The 24,652-nt window shown below is 50.4% G+C and overlaps 1 protein-coding gene across 3 annotated transcripts in view; it reads right to left on the bottom strand.

The window, feature by feature from the left end:
* PDPR (pyruvate dehydrogenase phosphatase regulatory subunit) overlaps positions 1–23,546 on the bottom strand; it is a 35,345-nt gene extending 11,799 nt beyond the window's left edge. Inside the window, exons 1-15 of one of the 3 annotated variants that reach the window (XM_081791559.1) lie at positions 22,697–23,230; positions 21,515–21,773; positions 16,874–17,167; positions 15,583–15,716; positions 10,122–10,203; positions 9,862–10,025; positions 9,071–9,192; positions 8,159–8,276; positions 7,278–7,427; positions 6,012–6,204; positions 4,193–4,317; positions 2,334–2,489; positions 2,005–2,138; positions 1,273–1,421; positions 670–782 (exon numbers count right to left, since the gene is read on the bottom strand). In XM_081791559.1, the coding sequence (XP_081647685.1) occupies positions 670–782; positions 1,273–1,421; positions 2,005–2,138; positions 2,334–2,489; positions 4,193–4,317; positions 6,012–6,204; positions 7,278–7,427; positions 8,159–8,276; positions 9,071–9,192; positions 9,862–10,025; positions 10,122–10,203; positions 15,583–15,716; positions 16,874–17,097 (1,864 nt within the window). In that variant the 5' untranslated portion in view covers positions 17,098–17,167; positions 21,515–21,773; positions 22,697–23,230. Of the gene's footprint in view, positions 1–669; positions 783–1,272; positions 1,422–2,004; positions 2,139–2,333; positions 2,490–4,192; positions 4,318–6,011; positions 6,205–7,277; positions 7,428–8,158; positions 8,277–9,070; positions 9,193–9,861; positions 10,026–10,121; positions 10,204–15,582; positions 15,717–16,873; positions 17,168–21,514; positions 21,774–22,696; positions 23,231–23,285 lie in introns of those variants that run through there. The other 2 variants (XM_081791558.1, XM_081791560.1) reach the window with 2 other exon arrangements.
* Positions 23,547–24,652: the final 1,106 nt, after the last annotated feature.

Here is a 24,652-nt window from a genome sequence, read left to right as displayed (position 1 = left end):
AGGAGAGCGGCCCAACCTGCCCAGGTTCCGTCATGGCACAGCAGCCTGTGGAAATTATACCCCAAACACCCTCTTGGGCTAGGAAACAACTTCGGTTCAGTAAGATTGTGTAGTTTGCCAATCTGGTAGCAAACAAACAGATCTGCTGCTGTGATGAACTGGCCACGAGGACATGTTGGGGGTGAGGGGCAGTGAAGTGGGGGATAGGCAAGCATTAAAGCTGGAATGAGGAGGTGAGGGAAGGGGCTGCTCCCTGACAAGACTGCTGAGGAAGAGGTAGATCATCAGGAAATTAAGTCCTCCTCAAAAATTATTCACTCACTTAAAAAAAAGTTAAGGAGAAATTTTGAAGAAAACAATATTTAGGTAGTAGATTTAAAAATGTATTTTTGAAGTAATTTTCATTCATCCAACCAATATTTGCACTCCTCCATCCTCGCTGGAGGGGGCACAGCGGGAAACAAGACAAACGGACTGAAGCACAACTCACCCCTCACTTGCAAAAATGCAGGGACATATCAGAGATCAGTGTTCTATGACCAGGGCGCCTCCAGCACGCTTCTCACTCTGACCCCCATTTCTGAATGTCAGCTATAAAGAAGGCAGATGGAGAAGACGTATCTGGACAGGCTGGCCTCTTGTGCAGCTGAGCCTGGAGGGCCGGCTTACCGGTGTATTTCCAGGTGACATCTTCCAGAAGCAGGTTGCTGTCTTCTGGCATGTGTTTCTTAAGCCAGGCCCAACAGTGGACCTGCTGGTCAGTTGGGGAAATCATGAAGAAACTGAAAGGGAGACCGGAAAGTAATGTAAGCCAGGCAGCAGAAAAAGCATCAGGAAGCAGTCAAGTTAACTCGTTTCAAAGCAGCCGATGAATGAGCAGAATACTGGCAAATGACCTCTTCGCCTTCAGAGGAGGCCAGGGGCACATAATTCTAGGACATACCACATAAGCACCGAAGATCCCGGCTTCCTGTTAGTGCCAAGATATACAGACCTACTGACACACCAGAACACTTTTTCCCAGTAGGGGGACTGTTATTTCCACCTCGATTTGTATATAATCGGGTATGTTTCTTCCCCATTTTCCCCCGTGGCTTCTATTTGCACTGCATTGCTAAGGAACTGGCCAGGAGTTACCGAAATGTCTTTTCGTCCTCAGTATGGTCATGGTTTCCCGGACTGTGAGCCGGCGTTCTGCTCTGCGAGGACACCTCCAGGAGGCAGCGCACCGCAGGGGTGGGGGGTGGGGGGCAGGGCGGCAGCCAGCCTTACCTGCGCTTGCTGAGCCGCGCTATGCTACAGTCGTTTTCATACCCTCCACCCTCATTGAGCATGCCGGTGTGCACAATGTGGCCCACGGGTACATCGAGGTCATTGGAGAAGAGGTACTGAAGAATTTCCAATGCCTGGTCCCCGGTGGACTGGAGGGTGAGGGAAGAAAGCAGAGAGAGTGAGCACAAGAACAGCTGGTTGGTAACACAGTCTGCCGAGCAGTGTGACCCCCTGAGGCAATTCAATTAGCCAGTTCCCAACTGCAACTGAGAAGCTCCAAAGAAAGCTCGTTGTTTTTGTTTGTTTTCTTTTTACTGTTTACTTATTTTTGAGACACAGAGAAGACAGCATGAGTGGGGGAGGGGCAGAGAGAGAGGGAGACAGAATCCGAAGCAGGTTCCAGGCTCTGAGCTGTCAGCACAGAGCCCGACGCGGGGCTCGAACTCACAGACCGCGAGATCATGACCTGAGCCAAGGTCGGACGCTTAACTGACTGAGCCACCCAGGCGCCCCAACTGGCTCTTGATTCTAATGGTTAAGGGGGCCTCTACAAGCAGATGAAAACCCAGAAACAAAGAGCTAAAACTTCAGAAAAATGTATTACAGTTTAGTAAAACACTAAAACATACCAGAGGTCTTACGAAATTGGTTTTGAAGTGGCAGATAAAAAAGGAGACATTCGACAATATTCAGAAATTTCTAATCTATTATTTGGGTTTCTCAAGCACTTACTGTTATTTCGAACTTTGTGAAAGAGGACATGTCAATGACACACACAGCTTCCTTACAGCACTTGACTTCAGACTCCACAATGTCAAACCAGTCTGGCTTATAGAAAGTCTTGCTCTGCTCCAATGCCAGGAGGTCTACAGACCGGCAAACAACAAAAGAAAAAGAGAAAAGGACATTTATATTGAGGACTCTCCCTGTGTGCATTAGTATAGTGTGACAGGTTTTTCTTTATTCCTCCAGGAACACATTCTAACTGTAATACATTTAAAAATGGGTTTTATTAGTTCTCAAGGCAACAAAAGAATAAACATGAGAACGGGCCTTCTTACCCTTGTCTGGTGGCACGAAGTACTTCGGCCTCTCAAATCCATGTTTTTCCATCCACCTGGCTCCTTGTGCGTCCAGCCGGTCATAGAGAGGAGATGTGCGTAACTGTCTCCCGGTCTGGAAGTCCCAACGGGGAACCTTCAGGTCATACAGCAGAGCTAGAACAGAAATAACAGTCTCTGCAAACCCAAACCACCGAGCCGAGAACACAGCATCTCTAGATTCGGGAGTCGCTCCTGTTCAAAAGAGCATGCTTTCCAGGCTAACGGGACCTAATGTGCAAACAGTCCCCAGTATAACAGGTAGGCTCTGGAAGAAAGAATGATGTTGCAAGAGCTGCCCTGATCCTTCCACAGAGTTACAGGGCCGTGAGTCAGGTTAACAACTCCAAGTCTCTGTCCTCAATGACTGTGTCAAGTTAGTAGGCAGAAACAATGGGAGAAAGGTCATGCTTGTAAACCTTGCTAAGTCCCACAGCAGAGACGAAGACTGTATCTGAGGAGCAGAGTGTGAAAACATGGCACTTGCTTCTTTACAGTGCCTGTGTTGCTGGGATCTCAGGACTGTTAGACACATTTCCTCTCTAACATTTAACCCGTTTCTGAGGTGAAAGGGAACACAGCATACCTTGATTTGGTGGCTGCACAGTACTGTCCCAGTCACATTATTCACATAACAAAGCTAGGGTCACAATTCATTTCTCCTAATGTCCAATCTGCAACAGCAATAAGTAAAAATAGCCAGAAAGAGTGTGATCTCTAGTCCCTTCCAAAGAGAACAGCTGACCTCAAACATCCAAACAAGAGGTACATCAGAATGGGGAGGAGGCTGAGAAATTAAAGAGAAGGAAGCCACGCCGGTTGCCTTATCTTGCGACAATTTTTCAGTCTTCTCCGGTACTTTAGGTTCTATTCACCCTTTTCTCGTTTCCTGTCATGCCTCCCATTTCTATTACATGAGAATCAGAGAAGGCTACCCAGCGTGTCAGGTCATCACAGGGAAACTCGAGCTCCATTATGATTTGCACGGGTTCTAAAGTAACAAATGGCTGGGGAGATTGAGACTTCTGGCGAGTCAACATTTTAACCAAAATATTTGCCAAAAATAACCTTAGCGGCCACCCATACTGCTGCCGGGTTGTCTCCCACCAGTAGTTCTCTACGACAGGCTAAGAGTGAACACACAGGTGCTAAAGGTCGTTCAAAGGCCTCACCGTGAATGGGACCGCCTGCTATTAAACCAACAATTCATCGTCAAAGGATGGCAGTCACAGCATATGTAGAAACTCATGCCGGTATGGTAGAGTAACAAGTTAGAATGAAGCTGGAGAGAAGTAGGAATGAGGAGAACAGAAATGTATGTTTTGTATTTATATGAGAAATAGTTTCCTATCTTGCTAGCATGTGACAGTTATGACAAAAATCACTCAGAGAAGCTTGAAGCTTTGAGAACAAGCCAAATCGATTTCTCTGCCTTGGAAAGCAAACTGTAATCTCAAAGATCAAGTGAGGAGAGAGAACATTCACCTGACATGGGCGCTTTCCAAGCAAAGTGGAAAGCAGACGATGCTAGGAATATACAAGAAGCTGCTGCGGGAAGTCTGATGGCAATTACCACCTGTAAGTCCTTTTCTTCTTTCCTGTTCCCAGAGGTAAATAAAGGACAACATACTAAAGAGATGGTTATGTAAAGATCACATGGGCCTAATGCCCCAACATGGGCCCCCTACCAGTCAAACTTGAGAGGCCAACTTGAAGCGATTCTTAAATAACTGAGGGAAAGATCTGCTCCTCTGAATGATCCAACAGCCCCCAAGGAAGACACCTTCGACTAGATGCAAATGGGATCAAGCTCTACTCACGCATGACTTCCATGACCCGGTGGCGCAGAAAGGTACGGCTGCTCTGGAGGGCTCCAAAACGTTTCAAGTCCAATTCCCAGATGCTTTCTGATGGATAACCATGCACCATCCATTCAGCGAGGTACCTGTTTAGATGGGGAAGTTGCTGGGCCTCAGATGGGATACTCTCCTAACTGTACTAGGAAACAAGAACCAACAGAATCAAACATCCTGTCTTGTCACAGACTGGTTGAGAAATTCTGGGCAATTTCCTTAATTTTTCTGAAGAAACAAACACGGATCCATCTACTGCTTTCAAATCTGCTATGACAATCTTAGTTCTAATGATAAGGTTCCCTAGAAAGTGTTTTAAGACATAAGTGACATCTATGAAAAACATACTCTATTCATACATCCAATGGGCTTTTTCTGGAAAACCTTCAGGAGGTTATACATCTATCTGATCATATCTCTACTTGTGGTAACTCCTCTTCCATGACTGTTTTCAGAACCATTCTACAAGTCACTCAAGAAAAGTGGCCTCAGTTGGTTAAGCTTCCGACTTCGACTCAGGTCATGACCACACAGTTCGTGAGTTCAAGCCCCGCATCGGGTTCTGTGCTGACAGCTTGCAGCCTAGAGCCTGCTTCGGATTCTGTGTCTCCCTCTCTCTCTACCCCTTGCCCACTCACACTCTGTCTCTCTCTCTCTCAAAAATAAACATTAAAAAAAATTTTTTTAATTAAAAAACAAAGTGGCCTCGGGGTGCCTGGGTGGCTCGGTTGGTTAAGTTTCTGACTCTCTTCAGTCGGTTCAGGTCATGATCTCATGGTTTATGGTTTGAGCCACGTGTCAGGCTCCACACTAATAGTGCCGAACCTGCTTGGGATTCTCTCTCTCCCTGTCTCTCTGCCCCTCTCCCACCAGTCTCTCAGTTAAAAAAAAAAAAAAAAAAAAAAAAAAAAAAAAGTTGCCTCATTGATAAAAAAAGTAACTTTTAATTGTGGCAAAATACAAAGAACATAAAATCAACCATCTCAGTCATTTCTAATTGTGAGGTTCAGTGGCATTAAGTACACTGACACTGCTGTGTAACCATCACAACCATCCACCCCCAGAACTCTTCATCTTCCCAAACTGAAACTCCATCCACCTGAGAAGCAGTCCCTCTCCATTCCCGTCCACAGCCTTGGCAACCACTGTGATACTGTCTGTCTTCATGAACGGTACTGCACACAGTATTCGTCCTTTCTGACTGGCTTGTTTAATCGGTATGTGATTTTTTTATTACATATACACATACATGTTTATTTGTTTATTTTGAGAGAGAACAGAGAGAAAGGGAGAAAGAATCCCAAGCAGGCTCCACACTGTCAGTGCAGAGCCCAATGTGGGGCTTGAACTCACGAACCTTGAGATCATGACCTGAGCCAAAGTCAAGAGTCGGCAGCTCAAGCAACCGAGCCACAGAGGTGCCCCATAATCAATATGTAACTTCTAAAGAAAAGTTGTACTACTCAACATGATCGTCTGTGTCACTCACCATACTTACTGTTTACAAACTCAAATGCACACTCAAAGGATCAAAACAGCTGAAAAGTACATCCCACAGGCTCCGTGACTAATTCCAAAAAGAGTTACTGAAACCCTGTGCACAGTGACACTGCTAGAATATCCCACAGTGATTACTGTGAAGGGGACAACTCTCAAATGAGGTGTATCTCCTCCTTACTATCAACACACCGGATTATATACACACACTACACACCATATTGGTAACAAGCAACTCTAGGAAGCACAGCAGAGCCCAGCAAGCAGAGTCTAATCAAGAGAGACTTACCTTCCAGCCCCTCCTCCAAACGACAGGCCAGCAGAGTTCATTCCCACCAGGACGTAGTAGCCCTGCACTGCCGGAGACTCGCCCATGATGCACCTCATGTCTGGGGTGAAGGTCTCGGGGCAGTTGACCAACTTCATGATCTCCAGAGTCTCCAGTTCTGGCATCCGACGCAGGAGGGAACTCAGCAGGGGCTCTGAGCCATAAAAACAAACCCAAATAGAGTCCTCAGCTTTAGGGAATTCAAAGACTTCAGACTCCTTATACTTTCCTACTCCCTCTCCTTTCAGAAAATCACTTGAAAGGGGTTTTCTCAGAAGCGCCAAATGGGCCCTAGATCAGAAAGTAGAAACCCTGGTGTAATTAATGGACACACCTACAAAGCGCATGGCATAAAGACTAAGAAAAAGGACACTTCTTTGCAAAGGCCAGGAGCTGTGGAAGGGCACACGATACATGTGACTACAGATAAGATCTCCAAGGGATTACTGTTTGTGGAAAGCTCTTCAGTGACACTCGAGGAGACAGAGGATAAAGGCAAGGATTTCCACAGCTGGAAAAGCTGCAGAAGACAGGACCTTGGCCTGTTTGAAAATAAGTCCATCGTATGGGACAGTGGTAAGAGATGAAACCAGACTAAAGCTGGCTGGTGGGTACACGGAAGGTTCTGTATACTACTGTCTCCACTTCTGACAGTCTAAAATCCCTCAGAATAAAAAGTTTATTTTTTAAAAGGTCCACCAAGGGTTGGGAGGCAAACTCTTCATTATAGACAGTTTCTTATCTTTTGAATTTGGAAACATGGGCCTTTATTCACTAGCCAGTAAATAAAATTATCACAAAACTGAGTAGAACATAACTATCGAATCACTGTGAGGCACACGTGAAACTAGTACAGTACTGTCTGTCAGTTCTTCAATAAAAGCAAAAACCGAGTGAAAGACTGTATTAACAAAACAATTCTGCCTTCTGAAAACGTCTTCAGTCTTACACGCAGTCCTACGCAAAAGGTTTCCTCCTAGCCTAGAATTTCAGCAACGATTTTAGTTAAGTAATAAGCCTGGGGTCCCCTAACCAAGATTTTCATCCCCCGAATCCAGCACCCAGTGACCGCAGCCTTAGACCAGGCAGACCCTGCGGACTGCCTTCTGTAAGCACCTCATGGGGCTGTTACAAAGACCAAAGAAGAATCTCTTCTTGAAAATGCTTTCAAAAAGACAGCATCTTACGCAAACACAGGGCATTATAGTTATCCTGTAGCTCACACACCAAAGTGATCCCAGTCTTCCTGCAGATTCTGAATTTCCAGCTGGTTCTTGCCTTCAGTAAATATTGGCTTCGGGTTCTTCTCAAAGCCCCCAGACAAGATGCCACCCTGCCAGTTCCGGATATAAATTCTTCCATCAGCATCCACAACAGCTGAGGAAGAGAAATGACAGGGGAGTGGGGGGTGGGGTGGGTAGAAGGGAAAAGCAAGGTTTAGAGGCAAGCCAGCTTTCTGAAGGGACACAAAAAAGCAGAACAAAAACGCCTACTGGCTCTGTTAGTGAAGAGCATCCAGTGAACACAGAGCTTTCAAGGTGATGGGGGAGGATCCTCCCTCTCAGATTACAGTGGAGACGATTTCTCTATCCCTGACCTGCTTAGTTCCCGAGAAGCTCTGTCCAGTCCTCACAACCAGACTATGGAACCGCTGTAGTGACCGTGAAAGCCTAGCAGAAAGGGGGTACGGCGAGCTCATTCTAGGGGTTGAGACCTGCCACGTGACGTCAAGCCCTCTCCTGTGGTGCTTGGGGTCCCTGAGCAACCTGACTCTGTAGCTTACCTATAAGCTCTCTACAACGTATGCCATTCAAGTCAAAAACTCCAGGTTATATTCCAAATATTCTCAATCTGGACCTCTGTTTGGGACTGCAATTAGCTTACAAAACTAACAAACCAAAACACGGCTTCAGTGGAATGCCCGTTTTATCCATCCTTTCGTAAGGAGTTCTTACGGGAAAGTCAGGATTGGGTCCGCCTCCCTGTAACATGCTTCAGAAAAGACAAGGCTCTCTCAAGCAGAGTCTGTCCTTAGCACAAAGTCTTCCTTTTCAGAGGACAGAACAGTGGCAAGGAAATGAGATTAAAGACAAAGCGTAAGTCCTCACTTGGTGTGTTGCTCTGCAGAGGGGTCTCCAAGGGGCGAGTCAGAAGGTAGAAGTGTTCGCAGGCATGTAACGGGATACTAACCGGCTCCTCGTTGGACAGACCCAGCTCGTATGCCCACTACAAACGGACGGATTGATTTGTGGGTGGGAAGAGGAACAGAAAGACAAATGAGCAAGTTCAGCCGCTTGAAAAGAGTTTAATTTCAAGTGGCCTATGTGTGCTCTTGTCCCAACGTCTGGGGCGGGAAGCCACACTGCAGCCTGCTTTATTTAGCTCAGTTCCATGGGGGGGAGCAACACCATGCTTGTTAAACCATAACCATTATTCTTATACCAAAGAACGACAGACTTAGGAGCTCGTGGGGGGCAAGCGAGGCCCTTCGAACAAAACGCCCGATCTCGACTACAAACCCCAAATACCATCATATGTGATCTTCATGAGGCAAAAAGTACCCGTCGGTCACCTGAAGATTGTCGAGTGGAAGGCAAGGCACCAATATGCCTTAAAAGTAGAAGCAGCTGAGTGCTCTGAACTGAATCCAGGCTCCTGACACAAAAGATAGCCTAATACTTATGTGCTGGGTTGTAGAATAAAATGAAATGCCACAGGAAGACCCAACAACGAGGATGTGTCAATGCCCAACCGTTTTTGTGGCCTTCCTGGCCAGGAGAGCACGCATTAACCCAGGGTAGAGGAAGGAAAAGGTCACGACGGTGCTTTTCCTTGAGGACTAGCTACAGGCTTCTGATGGAGTGCACAAGAATTCTGAGGTTTCTAGTCCAAACAAGGAATAGGTGGTCCCTGACACCTGCTTAGTCCGTCACAGTATTAACCTTACGTCTTCACGCCCCAAATCCCGGCAGTGACTGTTGTTACGTTAGATCAGTGACCCAGTGTTGTTGCTAACCTACCTGACCAGCACAGTTGACAAAATACTGGCACTCAATCTGTCCTTTATCGGTCTCCACACCGGTTACTTGGCCTTTTTTGACCATTACATGAAGCACGCTTGTACGGTCATAGATCTGCACACCTGTTCCAAGGTAAAGAAAGAGGCAGTGCATCCATCTTCGGATGGCCCAGAATTAAGGCAGCAGCAGATTCTGCAGCAGATTCTAAACCCGTGAGAAATGATGAAAAAGCCAGGTCAATGCTTTAATTTAAAAACACAAAAACTTCCAGGAACCACATCCTGGGCAGTGTCCATGGGCCTCTTTCGTGACTGAAAACAGCAGGTTACTTTAATACACAATTCAATTCTAGGAACCATAAAAGGGGGAGGGGAGAAGAAGGTTAAATAGGGCGTCTTAAATCCAAATCCACCCACACCATGAATCAGTTCATCCAAAGTGCAGAACACCATGGACGCTACTTAGTCTTCCCCTCATTCATTCCAAACCCAGGACATGACCAGCTTTCGGACTCAGTTCCCACCAGGTCTTCTGCCCTTGGAGCTTCTCACGTTCTGTGGGGGGGAATTCCCCTAAGTTTGAACTTATGGTCATTACTAAAAAGCAGTTCCTTAGAACTTTAATAAGAAAAATGTGTCCGTGAGGAAAAACACTTATTAACTTAAGAGAGGATATTCAAACAAACATTCTAAGAGCCAGTGTTCAAATATGGAAGCCGAGTTGGGGTCACTGCCGATTGGGAGACACCTTCTTACATGACCTCTATCCTCCTCACCCAGAAACATGCTTACCATTTTGGGAGGCAGCACTTGCCAGGGCAAGAGCCACATCAGCAGAGGACACCACCGCATCCTCGGGAACATGCATGGCCCCCACCAGGTCGTGCACGTTTAGGAGAGGGTGAAGTTCGGCCACTTTCTTGGGGGAGATGATCTCAGAAGGGATGCCTATGACACTGCCACAGAACACAAGGGGACAATGACATGCATGGCCCTCTGGCAGAGGTCAGTCTGACAGGAGTGTCAGGACAGGCTTCTAGTCTCATACATACTTCAGCCTGGAGTTGATACGCTTCAGGGAGATGAGCCGGTCCTGAGTTTGGGCCAGAAAGATGGAGCCTGTCCTTATGTAACCTGGAAGGAAAACCAGCCCAGACTGAGCAGACCAGGCCAGCTACAGGGATCAGGTGGGCGAGCCCACTAGGTAACAGGTTAGAAGACACGTGAGCGGTCCTGGCATAGCCCCATCCAAACATACTCAGCTGGGGTTTGGGGCGGAGTGAGTAGGATTTTAATGTACATCTTAAATAATCACTCTATTTTTTTAAATGTTTGTTTATTTTTGAGAGAGAGAGACAGAGCATGAGTGGGGGAGGGACAAAGAAAGAGGGAGACAGAATCTGAAGCAGGCTCCAGGCTCTGAGCTGTCAGCACAGAGCCAGAGGTGGCGCTCGAACTCATAAACCGTGAGATCATGACCTAAGCCAATGTTGGATGCTTAACTGACTGAGCCACGCAGGTGCCCCTTTAAATAATCACTCTTAAAGTCAAAATGAGAGATAACTGTTGCTACAAAGCCTTTGGGAGGGGAATGTACCCCCAGAACCCACCTCTTTCTTTGGTCTTTTTAGGCTTTCTCCTCATGGTTTAGGTGGGAGTATGGCCCTAAATGCAGGCCACTCACGACATGGGCACCCAGGAGCTAGACCCACCCTTTCCTTCCCCAGCATGGCCAATGGGCACGTGGCCAAAGTTCAGCCAATCAGACCCCCTGGGATACTGGGTCTGGAGCAAGTGGGTGAATGGCTGGAGGCCAGTCATCTCGGAAGCAGCAGTGTCCTGGCCAGACCGGCCCTGTTTCAGTTGAGGGGCTACCTGTTGTGGGTTCCCCACGGCCTGGCCTCCACGTTGCCTGCTCCAGCCGGCAGCCTCCTGCCAACTCACTGGCTCCGAGGGCCTTCCAACAAACTCCTTTTGCCCACGCTGGCCAGAGTTGATTCCTGCTCTTTGCAGTCAACATATATGACACACCTGTGATCATGCTTTGGTCAGTGACGACCCCCCTAATGTGCAATGACTCTCAGTTCTAACAATGAAAAAACTGAATCAGCTACCATTTTGGTTTTTTTTTTTTAATTTTTTAAATGTTTATTTACTGTTGACAGAAAGAGACAGACAGCATGAGCAGGGGAGGGGCAGAAAGAGACAGAGACACAGAATCCAAGTAGGCTGTAGGCTCTGAGCTGTCAGCACAGAGCCCAATGTAGGGCTCGAACCCACTGTGAGATCTCACAAACTGTGAGATCATTACCTGAGCCCAAGTTGGATGCTTAACTGACTGAGCCACCTTAAAAAGGCAGTACAAGAAGATCATTTAAACATTTTCCTCATCTCTTTTGAAACCATCAGATAAATATGTCCTTCCCTGACATGACAAGAATGTCTATCTAAGTTTGGAGAACTGAAATTTCAGAGAATGGCTTTTAAAAACTATAGCTAGGGGAGCCTCAGTGGCTCAATCAGTTAAGCATCCGACTTTGGCTCAGGTCATGAGCAGAGCCTGCTTCGGATCCTCTGTCCCCCTCACCTACCCACCCCCCCCCACCCTGCTCACACTTTGTCTTTCAAAAATAAACATTAAAAAAAATTTTTTTTAATAAAAAATAAAAACTGTAGCTACACCAGACCAGTGCAGTGATCCTGGCCAGTAATTCACTGGCTCATCACACTCTGAATCTCACTGCAAAGGGTTCAGCAGTCACTTCCTACTTCCTACCAAAGATCCCACATGGGAGGAGAGTGTCACTGTATACAAAGCTACACAACGCATCGCATTTCACACATGATGTCAAATTGTGCTCTTCCCAACAGAACCACCTGTGATAACAACATATCACCTGTTAACAAGATTAATGGTCTGTTGTTTTCCCACAGAGGACTTTTAAAGTTTGGTCTAGAGCTTTCTGACACAAAATTTCCTGTTACAGGTGTGAAGCCATAAAATAGAACTCTTACATTCAATAAGAACAAAGTACACATCTAATATTAAAAGACGAGTTAGAAAAGAAATATAAACAGCCAATAAACCCACAAAATAATGTTTAAAAGAAAGAGACGCAAATTAGGATCTGATAACTTCTTCCATCTCTCAGATTAGCAAAAAGAATAATACCCAATGTTGGGCGCCTAGCTGGCTCAGCGGGTAGAGCCGGCAACTCTTGATCTCAGGGTCATGAGTTGGAGCCCCATGTTAGGCACAGAGATTACTTAAGAAAAAAATAATATAAAAAGTAATACCCAGCGTTGAAAGACTAAAAAGATATAACTGCTCTCAAACACTTATGGTGAGAGGGTGGCCCTTTCAGAGGCTGATCTGGCAATACCTAGCAGAGTTTAAAATACACACACTCTTTGCTCAAATTATCCACCTTTTAGAAATCTATCCATTAGAAATAACAAGAGAAAACAAAGATATACTGACAAGGATCTTTACTGCATCATTATTTAGAACAAAAAAAAAAAAAAAAGAGGAAACTATGGGGTGCCTGCGTGTCTCAGTCGGTAAGTGTCTGACATCGGCTCAGGTCATGATCTTGCGGTTCGTGGGTTCGACCCCTGCATTGGGCTCTGTGCTGATAGCTCAGAGCCTGGAGTCTGCTTTGGATTCTGTACCCCCCCCCTTCTTTCTGCTCCTTCCCCACTCATGCTCTATTTCTATCTCAAAAATAAACATTAAAAAAATGAGTAAAAAAAGAAGATGAAACTGTAAATGTCAGGTAAGGGGAAAATGGATAAACAAACCAACACATACTATGGCACATTCCTCTGCAGGTATAAACAAACACGACGAGTTATTTATATGAGCTGATTTGAAGAGCACTTAATAAAACACATTCATTTAACTATTATTTTTTTTAACGTTTTTATTTATTTTTTTTATTTTTGAGACAGAGACAGAGCATGAACGGGGGAGGGTCAGAGAGAGAAGGAGACACAGAATCTGAAACAGGCTCCTGGCTCTGAGCAGTCAGCACAGAGCCTGATGCGGGGCTCGAACTCACAGACCGCAAGATCGTGACCTGAGCCGAAGTCAGACGCTTAACCGACTGAGCCACCCAGGCGCCCCTCATCTAACTATTATTAAGAATGTTTCTGGGGGCGCCGGGGTGGCTCAATCAGTTAAGCTCTGACTTTGGCTCAGGTCATGATCTCACGGTTCGTGAGTTCACAACCCGTGTCGGGCTCTGTGCTGACAGCTCAGAGCCCGGAGCCGGCTTTGGATTCTGTGTCTCCCTCTCTCTGCCCGCCCCCCCCCCCCACCCCTGCTTATACTCTGTCTCTCAAAAATTAATAAATGTTTAAAAATATATTTAAAAGTATTTCTGTATTTGAGGAACAAGAAAGTAACACAGAGTGGAGAAATAATCCCCAATAAAAAGATGGGACAAAGAGCCTATGATAAACTCTTAAATAAACAGCACCGACAAAGGTAAAGCAAAATTTGGAGAAAAAAGATCCGCGTGGGCTACATGGTCTGGAACAGGCACTGCATGAAGTACTGATGTGTCACAATATTTAAGTAGGGAACATACCCCTCACGTAAATGAACTATTTTCAGAAGATTAGCATGTAGTATCCTAATCGTGAAGTCCAGGTTGTACACAGGTCACTCGTCTTCATTTAATGTCTCAAAACCAGCCCACTGACTGGCAGCGATCCAAGCAGCACACACCTGCGCGTTCTGCCGGGTACAGAATTTTCCATCGGGGTACCCCAAGTCACCTTTCACTGCACCACCGCTAAACTGCACTGGGGGTGACGGACTGACTGATCCCCGGACTCTCCCTTGCCTGACTTCCGTGCTGTCCCACAAGCATCAAGGGGATACAGGACCTAATAAGGGTTTCATGGTGACCCAAAACTCAAAGGAAATTGTTTTACCTTATGGAATGGAGGCCTAGGACCTGATTCCTCTAGCACCCAACCAGCTGAGCACCACAAGGCCGGGCAAAGCACGAGGAACTGAACCGGTGGACCGGAAGTCAGCGGTTCTGGCGCTGGGCCCATTACACGGACCCTCTGCTGACTCAATCCCTGGTAGATACCCGATTCAAGTACCGGTTGCCATCAAGTTAAATCCAACCCAGAGGGACTCTTCCCGCCCGTCCCGCGCGTATCCCGCATCTTCCCTAACAGAAGCCCGAGACGGTGCAGCGGCAGGCACCAAGCACATTTACCGTCTTCGCTCGCGAGTCCTCGCCTCTCAAAAGCAAGCCTGGCCGAGAGCGAGGACACCACGGGAGTCGGGCTCATCTACCGGGCAGGGACCAGGGTGAGGCGGCTGAGGCGCCCGCTCTCAGCACTGGGCCAGCGCAGGGCCGGCCGGGGAACCCTGCTCACGTGCCCAAGCATGTACAGCCTCTTCCTGCCTGCCTGTAGCTCCTCTCCTGGCATCTCCCCTTCTCCACTGCCACATCTACCCGATCCTGTTACAGGACGCTCATCTTAACCCAGAATTGACAAACAAGGTCACACTGCACCAGAGTACGAATTATATGAAAGGGAAAGCTAGAAAACCGTAGTCTGTCGTCAGAATCTCTAATGATTATAATCTCACCTTCCCCAGTGGAAACTGTGTCATATGCCACATAATTCCCACTTGGCCGGCAAAGTGAGCCACAGGCCGTGCGTACCCCGTGACCACATGGCAGAGCCACCTCAGCTGGCACACAGATCGAGCCACCGTCCTTGTCAGGGGGAGTCTTGACTTCTCTGTGATGTGAATCACGCAGGTGTTCTGAAGAGCAGCCCTGAGCTACACGAGCGACTAGGCCCAGCTACTCGCTTAGGACAGTTCCCGCGGCCGCCAAACGGTTTCACCAGCTACGACACAGGCCCAACCCTGGGCTTCTGGCTAGTCCGTCACCTCGCAACAAGCTGACAGACCTGCTTCCTACTTGTTATCATTTGGGACCGCCCCATAGCTTGCTCTCCCCGTTCTACCTGCTCCAGTCGTATTCGGCTCACGATTCCCCGGGTTCTTTTCCCTTGGTGACGCACACAAGGGGTAACGTACGCTTAAGCTTTACAGTCACAAATATCCTTAAGCGCAGCTGGTGAAATTCAGTGGCCCAGACTACGATTTCACTGTCAAGCACCAAAACTTAAGCACTTCCTTCTCTTCCTCATTCAGGAGCCAGATGTGGCCACCTAATACATACTTCAGAGAGCGAACTAGGAAATGGCACAGGAAAACTTTCACATCATAGGAATTCTGGCATCTGGATAGGATCCGAGATAATGACCGAATCCCCTCGATAGATAAGGAAACGGGAGATAGCTCAACACGCTCACACACTTGCCCGAGGTGAGACCAGGACGAGTGCAGAGCTCGGACTGAAACTCAAGCCTCAACTAAAATCCCCAGGCAGGCGTGGCGTCGGACCGCATACGGTACTGACTAAACGAGTCCGGGGCACAGGCAGACCAGTAAATGGCCGAGTACCTGCTTACCTGTTTGGATCCCTGTTTCTTGCTCTAACTGCTGGTAGAGTTTGTTGGAATAGTCTGCCATCTTCTGCTCGATGGTCAAGTGCCTGGCGGTGCTCAGGATGCCGGCACAGAACCTCGTAGAGCCAGCGGCCAGCCTGCGGGATGGATCCAAAATGCTATTAGGTAGGCTCGCATATCTGTGAATGCAACTAGTTCAAAGACCCTCGTTACTAGCACCGACTGTGATATCAAAAGATGGAAACCTAAATATCCCGACAGGAGAGGGATTTCAAATGTTGGCGTTCACCTACACGACGGGACGCCGCGCAGCCATAAAAAAGGCACGAGAATGCTCTTCTGCAACAATATGGGAATCCTAATGAAAACAGCACGGGAGGAGCACTACTTAATATGCTACTAACTTGTACAAAAAAAGAGAAAAAAATAGCAAGTGAAGACCCACGTACACATGTACACACTGACCAACACGTTTGCTTATATACACGGGGGGTGTCTGGAACGACACACCAGGAACTTAATTTGCCTCCAGCGAGGGAAACTTCAGCTAGAAGTCAGGGATGAGAAGCAGACTTTCCCTGCACACTCTTTTACAGTTTTTAATTCTGAATCGTGTAAATGCATTGCCTATTCGGAGAGATTTACAACAGACTTGTTAAATGTCATTCAATTTCTGGTAGGCAATAGAACAAAAAAGGACTTTAAGGGAAAGTGAGACAACTTGTACCAAGTGTGAACCTTAGTCAGTAATAAGGTATCCATACTGATTCATCATATTTAACGGTAACCCCAACCTAAGATGTCAGTCCCAGGTGCACACAGGCGTGAGGCACACGGGAACTCGGTACAACCTTTGCATTTGTTCTGTAAATCTAGCACGGCTCTAAAATAAGTTAATTCAGTGGGGGAAAAAAAAGGAACAGAAAGAAGACAGGATGCAGCCAATTTCATTTCAGCCCATAGAGGGAGCTCCAGAGTCACGGGGTCTACGTTGCCATTTGACCGCCCCTACCCAGAGAACAAGATGGTAAGATGTGCCCGGACCCTGAAATAAAACGCACCCTCTTCGGATACTCGGCTTCGCGGCATCTGCCACCTGTCTCAGAGCCCAAAAACACGGGTATTGCACATCGTGAAACCACGGACAGGAGATTTCGCCTTTCCGTGACTGTTCTCATGCTACTTAGCGACAGGTCAGCCACTGCCGGGACAGGTTACCGGGAGCAGAGGGGGTGAGGGAAGCCCACGCAGTTGGTGCAACATGGCCCCAAGCCGGGTCCCGTCTGGTCCTTACCTGCCCTGCTCCAAAAGGACAATATCCTTCCAGCCCATCTTGGAGAGGTGATAGGCCACGGATGTGCCCATGATTCCACCGCCACAGATGACCACCTGTGCCTGGGCAGGCAGGGCGACAGAATGCGCCTCGGCAGCTGGCGCACCGCTTCTCCCCGACGACCAGTTCTGCCATCCTCGGCCGGTCCTTTGTCTCCGGGCCACCGACAGCAACCGGGAAAACATCACGTCTGTCAGTCAGCAGCTCGGAGATGTGCTCCCACTGGGCCAAAGAGGAGATTCTCCCCAATTCAAACTAGACAGAGAAAGCAAACAGATTTCATTCCACTGTACTCAGTGCGCCGGATTAGTGACAAAAGAAAAGGAGGCAACAGAGAATGATAGTCATCACGCCTCATCCAGACAGAGGCACAAGCACACGCAAAGGCCCTGAGGGGAGGCACACCTTAAGGAGTCCGAGCACAGAAGGGAGGCCAGTGTGCCCACAGCTCGACGGCAAGGCACAGTCGACCAGAGACGAGGCCGGAGAGGCAGGCAGAAAGCAATGACACAAGCGCTTGGATGCCTCACGAGGAGCTGGGATTTTACTCCAAGTGCAAAGGAAAATACTAAAGCAGGGAATGAAATGATCCGATACGCTCTTCCTAAGATCAGCCTGGCTCCACACTGGGGACTGGACTGGAGGAAAGGCAGGGCTAGGAAGCTACCGCAGGAGTCCAAGAGGGAGGGCACGGAGGCTCACACAAGGATGGTGGCGGTGGAGTCAGAGCCATGACTGGATCGTTGTGGATGGTGAAATGACAGTACTTAACTTGCCAACAAACCGGATGTTAAGATGGGGAGCGGGAGAAAGACGGACGATGGCAAACTTTCCAGGTTAAGCGACGGGTGCCACTTCCTAAGGTGTGAAGGACTAGGGATGCGGAGGGAGGCGGGAAGGAGAGGGAGAGGGAGGCGGTGAGGGCGCGTGCGCGCATACCGAGGTGTCAAGGGCGAGACACCTAGCAGGCATCCATCCACGTGGAAGTGCCGAGCAGCTAGATAACCAGGCCTGAAGCCTGGGGAAGACATGGGGTATCCGGAGACCCGGCAGTCTGAGGAACAACTCTGAGGCTCCCCAGCAGGCACAGCTTGGCAAGAGAAAGAAAGTACTGGACGGGGGACTGCGCGCTGGGGCAGACTCACAGAGCGTCCAAACGGCTGAGCGGCGGAAAGGGAACCGGGCAGAGGTGTCACAGAAGCCGAGAGAGGAGATGGTTCACTACAGAGGGTGGCCAGGGATGGAGCAAGACGGCCATGTGCCTGCTGGGACTTGACGACACAGAGGTCCTTGGTGTTCTCAAAGAGGACATTCCCAGGGGAGTGCCAGGGACGAAGCACGGACTAGAGCAAGCTCAAGAGCAAGGAGATGAGGGAGTGTGCACAGCTTCTTCACGTGCTGCCCGGAGGGAGCAGAAACCCCAGACAGGAGGAGAGAATGGGGGTGGAGCAAGGCTATTTGTCTGTAAAGGTGGGAGCCACGGAGACTGTTTCAGGGCTGGCGAGAAGGGCCAGGAAGAGGGAAAGAGGTGGGGGAGGAAGGAGAGGCGGTGACAAAGAATGAGGTCCTGGAAAGGAAGGGAGAGAGAGAGGGAGAGAGGAGAGGAGAGGAGAGGAGAGGAGAGAAGAGAAGAGAAGAGAAGAGAAGAGAAGAGAAGAGAAGAGAAGAGAAGAGAAGAGAAGAGAAAACGAACCCAAAGCCGCAGTGAGGGACGGCGTGCCCCGCGTCTGCACAGGCCACGGACTGGAGACGCCAGGTCCCACGGCCCCTTCCTGAAAGCAGGGGAGGACCGGTCATGGCGGGCTTATGACGAACCACGGGAGTCACAAGCTGCGACCAAGCGCATGTCCCTCGGAGATGACTAACACCATGAGGTAGATTAGGGAGCGGACAGGTTCAGGCCACCAGGGAGAATTACTCTAAGGGCATAAGAGGACTGTTCAATTTTTAAGAAACTGCAGACAGCCCTGTGGGCGAAGGCACGGTCTCCGAGTGTGGGGAGACGGCGACACTTCAGAGGAGAGCCCTGGCAGCCCGTGCGCCCACCAGCACGCCGCTACCAGCCCGGGACCCACGGAGGGCCCCCGACGGCCCAGGTCGTCCAAGGCTAAGGTGTGGGTGCCCATCCATCAGACAGGATCTCAGAACTGAGACCGAGCAGGCCTCCACTGCGTCCCAAGGAAATCCCATCCAAGCAGGGCTGATTACTTTGGCCACCTTGTGGTGATCTCCAGGCCTCACCTCCTTGGTCCCCGCCAAACCGTCTCAAGACAGAAGCTTCTCCACAGCCAGACTTCCCACAATCTCATCTCCATATGACCAATTTCTCTCCCTCTCTCCCTCTCTCTCTCTCTCTCTCTCTCTCTCTCTCTCTCTCTGCTGTCCTCCCCTCCAAACCTCTCCACCGTGTCCTCCAGAACATCCTTTCCAGACTGGAACACGCAGCCCTTCACCTAGCTTCTCTCCACCTCTGCTTCAACAGAGACACAGCTCTACTGAGGGAAACGCCACTGCCACGTGGCCAGCCCGTCCCACTGACCTTGCCATCAGGAGGGGGGGAGGCGGGCACCCTTCTCCCTTCAGAACCATTACCACTTGGTCATGCTTGAAAAGACCCTGTTCCCTCATGGCTCACACTAGCAGGCACCCCGTAGCGAGCCCCGGGCCACTGCGTGTTCAGCCACAGGCAGATGTCTGTCGACATTCAGGTGCTGAACCCACAACACTGCTCCTCTCCCAACCTGGTACCCCACCTCCTTCCTTCCTTCCAAACGCAAAACCTGTCTCCTCAACCCCTGAAACTCCACCTGCATCTACGACCACCTCTTCCTTCAACCTCGTAGGGTCAAAAGTTGATCCCTCCCCACGTGCCCTGGATCCCTCTCTCTCCTTCCTTCCCTTGACTCCGCTCCATCAACTGTCCCCTTCCACGTACCTTCAGTGTCCCCTCCAGTCCTCAGCATTTTAATATGCTCAAGTCCCTCCCAACTGACTTAAGAAATACAAGAAAGGCTCCATAACAGTCTTCCAATGCTGATTTTTAATTTTACAAATTCTGAATTATAAAAATTGTGGTCTTTGTAAACAACACAAACGCAGAAGGAAATTAAGATCTCCCATCATGCAAAATACTCAATTCCAGGGCTGATGAAATTTCCCCAGACTTATTTATCTTGCAGCACGTGCTCCCCTGACATCCACCCGTGTGCCACCACCTGTCTTAAAGTCCTTTTTGTTACACCTCAGTGACTGCACAGTCTGCCGGCGGGTTACACCAAAATTTACTATGACGTCACAACCTGTCTTTTTCACTTGACAAGAAGGGCTTCCTATGGTATCTGTCACTTTCCCCCCTTTCCACCGTCCTGAACCCAAGCGGTTAAGCTCCTGTCCCGCATGCCGGAATACTGCTCTCACCAAGAATGCCACTGTTGCCACCTTCCAGGGACACTGGGCCCATCTCACTCACCCTCTCCACAGCACTGAACACCGCCGATCGCTCCCGCTACTCACGCACTCTGTCCCTGTTTTGACACCGACTACCCCGGTCACATCTACACCGCCTTCTCTCCCCTGCCCATCCTTCTGTGTTGCTGTCCCTCGGGGTGTCTGGGACCAGCTTCTCCTCTCAGTTTGCCACCCTCCAGGGTCATTTCACGCGTACCAAGACTGACGTCTAAGCCCACAACAGTCCCGAGCTTTACATCCGCACCTCGAGCTGAACAATGGCCATGTCCACTTGGGTTCCCGTGGGTCACACCGAGCACATCCAGAAGGGAAACCCACCTGCCTCAATCTCCAAATCTGCTCCACTTCTGTGTCCCGCAGTGACACCATACACAAGAATCCCAGGTGTCACCCTGGGTTCCTCCCTCTCTCTCACCTCCTCTATACGGCCAACCGTCATGGACTAACAATTCCACAGGCGACAGTTCCCTCAGACCATCGACTTCTCCCCCTCCTCACTGCCGTTACCTGAGTACAGACCGCCATCCCCGCTCAGATGAAGGCAGAAGCTTCCCGACAGGGCTTCCGCACACCATTCTCCCCACCCCCCCTCAATCCTTCCGAGGAGGGGCGTGGAGGGAGGCTTCTCAAATGAAACTCTTGTTCACACCCCTACTCAAAACCCTGCAATGGCTTTCTGATGCCCTGAGGAAAAAAAGCATTCTCCTCAACAGGAAGTGTGCAAGATCCTTCATCATCAGGCTCATTCCTGACCTCTGGTCTCTTTCTCTCCTCTCCAGCCAGACGGACATACTCATAATTCCTCCAACAGGACAGGCATTGAGTCTCTCTGAAACCCCCAGGATCTGGGCACACTGTTCCTTCGAACCACACGGCATAGTTCCTGCCCCCCTGCCCCCCAAACATGGATAATCCCCTCAGCTCTCACCCTGTTTCGCAGCTTATCAGACCCCCTCTCCCCCAATACCGCCTCAGGTGACTCTTCTGTGTTCTCCCACAACACCCTGCACTTCTCCAGCACAGAGCCTCCCACACTGTCACGGCCTGTTTGCCAATCAGGGAAACGGCACAACGACCCCGCTGAAAATGCAGGCTTTGGGGGCAGACAGGTATGGGTCTGAAAATCTCCCCCACCTCTCATCAGCTCTATGGCTCTGAGCAAGTCATTCCACCTCTGTGCTCCAGGCTCCTCATCCACAAGGTGAGCTACGAACACCTGCCTGGCCGGGTTGCCACAAAGACTACGTCAGACAATACAGGAAAAGCATGGTAACTGGCACCCGAGAAGCACTCAGTAAGTGCTAGTTTTTAGTCTCCTCTTACAATGGAGCTCTCTGGGAGCTGAGACCAGTTACCGCTTCAACGTGATTCTGCCGGCATTCAGGGTAGGCACCTAGGAAATATAATCAACGGAGGAATGAGAATATACAATAAACGAGATGGGAAAAAATTCAGTGAGGACTCTGAGATCTTGAGGCTAGGCTCCAAGATTTCAGGGGATATCTAAATCACATAGAGTAATTTTTTTAAATTGTTTTCGGGTTTTTTTTGTTTTTTAGAGAGAGAAAGGGAGCCAGCAGGAGCCGGGGAGGGGCCGCAGAGGGAGAGAGAGTATCTTAAGCAGGCTCCACGCTGAGCATGAAGCCGGATCTGGGGCTCATCCCACGACCCTGGGATCGTGACTTGAGCCAAATCCAAGACTGGGACACTCAGCCAACTGAGCCACCCAGGCCGGTAGAGAAGAATCTGAAGATGTCAAAGACAAAGAAATAAAAGGTGTAGCCAGGTTTAAAATAAGTTATATTTAAAAACAAAAACCAAAAAACTAAGATGGCCCTATAATATTCTCTCCCTCTAAGAAGAATCGCTAAGGCAACCTCAATATTGGGACTGGTTATGCTCACACCTGCTTACGACAAGAAGAGCAAGGGACAGCTCCAAGTCCCTCTGGGTTGTTCCCCTGTATGGTCCCAGCGTGTGTACAAATGGGCCGCTGGCCACAAGGAAGCCTAGTGAGTGGAGCTCCACCGACACACTTCCCACTCTTGCCTCAGCAGAAGGGCCACCTGGGACATTTCTTTCAAACAGACAGACAAAAACCCCAACACTATCCCAGGCTCTTTCTCTGGAGAGTCTGATCCTGCTGGTCCCGGGGGAGTATCTGTCAAAACGTGCCACCAGGTGATCAGGCAAGTTTAAGAAATTAATACATATCCCTAGCGCTGGAAAAGTGTGCCCCGTGGCCCGGCACCGGCACCCCTCCTCCCCTTCCCACCCTCCCCCCCCTCCCCCCGCGTGCCCGGAGGTCACGCTTACAGAGATTCCCGAATCTAATGTGAATGTCCTTCACAGGGGTCCCGAGTGACCAAACATCACGAAGACAGTTCACCACCCTGGCCTACACTTTTCCCGGTAACTCGGCTTGCCGCACCCTGCAGCAGGCGTACAAGTTAGCGAAGCAGAGGCGGACAGCACGTCTCCAGGCGGGAAAACGATTGCACCTGCAGAGGGAGAAGGGCGGGCGAGACCAGCCAAACCCGCGCCAGGCGCTGTGCAAGCCCGAGGCGGGGAGCCCGAAGCGAGGGCACCCCGGCCGCTCTGGACATCGGGCTGAGCCGCGGACGCCTGGAGCAGCCGGAGCGCAGGCCCGGGGGCAGCCGTGCACGGGGCCCCAAGGCCCGGACCCCGGACCCCTTCGGCCGGACGCCGCACAACCGCAGACCGACTGAGAGAGACGAGGCAGACCCATTCCCGCCCCGGGCCGCCGGAGTCCCCAGCGACCCGGCAGGAGCGACAGGAAACGAGGGGCGGCCGCGACCACCCCCGAGGAAGACCAAAGCGAAAAGGGGGGCGCTGAGACCCGCGCGGAGGGGAGGCCAGAGCGGCCCCGCCGCCGTCTCCTTACCTCACGGGCCGCCGCGGGCTCCGCCGTCAGCAGCACCCCGGCGGCAGCGCGACAGCAGCCACAACAGTTGCCGGGGGTCCCGCCGCCAGAAACGGGGCACTGGGAATGGGAAGGGGGCGGGGCGGAGGGAGTAAAAAGTTCCGGGGAAGCGGGAGACCGCGACCTTCCGCGCTTTACGGCCCCCGGCAAGGGTACGCCCGCGCGTGCTGGCACACGCGCACGCGCGCGCCGTGACGTCCCCGCGGCGGCCCCGCCCCTGCCACGTGGGGCTTGTTTGGGTCTCGCGAGGCCCCGCCCCGGGAGCTCGGCCCCCGCCCCAGTGGTCCCGGCTGCTTTCTGAAGTGTGCAAGTGGAGCGGGGATGCTGCGGTGGGTCGCCGGCCTTGCCGGGGTGTCGGGAGCGCGGGGCTTCGCTCTGCCCTCCAGGCGCCCTGCCGCTTCTGTCCCCGAGCGGGTCCGCGGCTCAAAGCCACTCCAGTCCCTGGCGCAAAAGGGCGGCGTGGACCGACAGTCCCTTGTCTCTGGAAGGCGCTCGGCTCTTCCTGGGCCAGGCTCTAGCAGAGCGTCTGAAATCCGGTCTGCGGGCCTGGCCCGACCTCGGAGGCGGGTTTAGCGACCCTGAGCTCTGGGCGGGATCTCACTCTGCACCTTCCTGGCTGGCCTGGGCCCGAGGAAGCGGAGTCATTCACTCCATCTTCTGAGAAGCCTCCCGTCCAGTCCTCCCTTCCCATCGCTTGGCCCTGTTTTCCTTCCCTCGTGGAACTCATCACTATCTAAAGTATGTGTTCGCTGACTGCCTTTGCCACCAGTTGCAGGTCCCGGACCCTGTCGACAGAACCTCAATCTCAGGCACGGCAGCACTTGCAGCAGCGCTCGGCGCATGGTCCAGTCAGTATTCGTTTGAACGGGGAGCGTTCTGAGGGCACGGCCGCCACTGCACGGTGGGCCACACTCTCCACGTCCCGGTCTTGGGATTGAAGCCCGTCTTGCCACACGAGCCAGTCTTGTTTCCTTCTGGCCTCTGATGATGGGATTCCGCAGTGCACAAGAACCGGAGGGCTGCTGCCATTTGGGGGGGGGGGGGGCAGGAAAGCTCAGGGACCCCGGTGGCACCAGGCCGGCCCACAACCTGCATAACTGTCTACCCACTGACTCGCCAGTTAACTCACATGCTACATTGCACCGGGTTCTGGCTGCCTGAGGATGGAAACTCCGCCTCTTGCTAGTCTGACACATAAAAGTTTAAGACATTCTGCGCTTCTGTGCAGAGAAATTCTTCAGTATTTTAGCTTATGGCTTAGAGCTTGGTGTCCCTGACTGCCCAAAAGGGAGAGGAAATAGACCAACCCATCTGAGGTTGTATTCTTG

This window comes from Panthera onca, chromosome E2 (genome assembly GCF_046562875.1).
Source record: "Panthera onca isolate mPanOnc1 chromosome E2, mPanOnc1 haplotype 2, whole genome shotgun sequence".
NCBI classification, from domain to species: domain Eukaryota; kingdom Metazoa; phylum Chordata; class Mammalia; order Carnivora; family Felidae; genus Panthera; species Panthera onca.
This window is presented reverse-complemented; position numbering and strand designations above follow the sequence as displayed.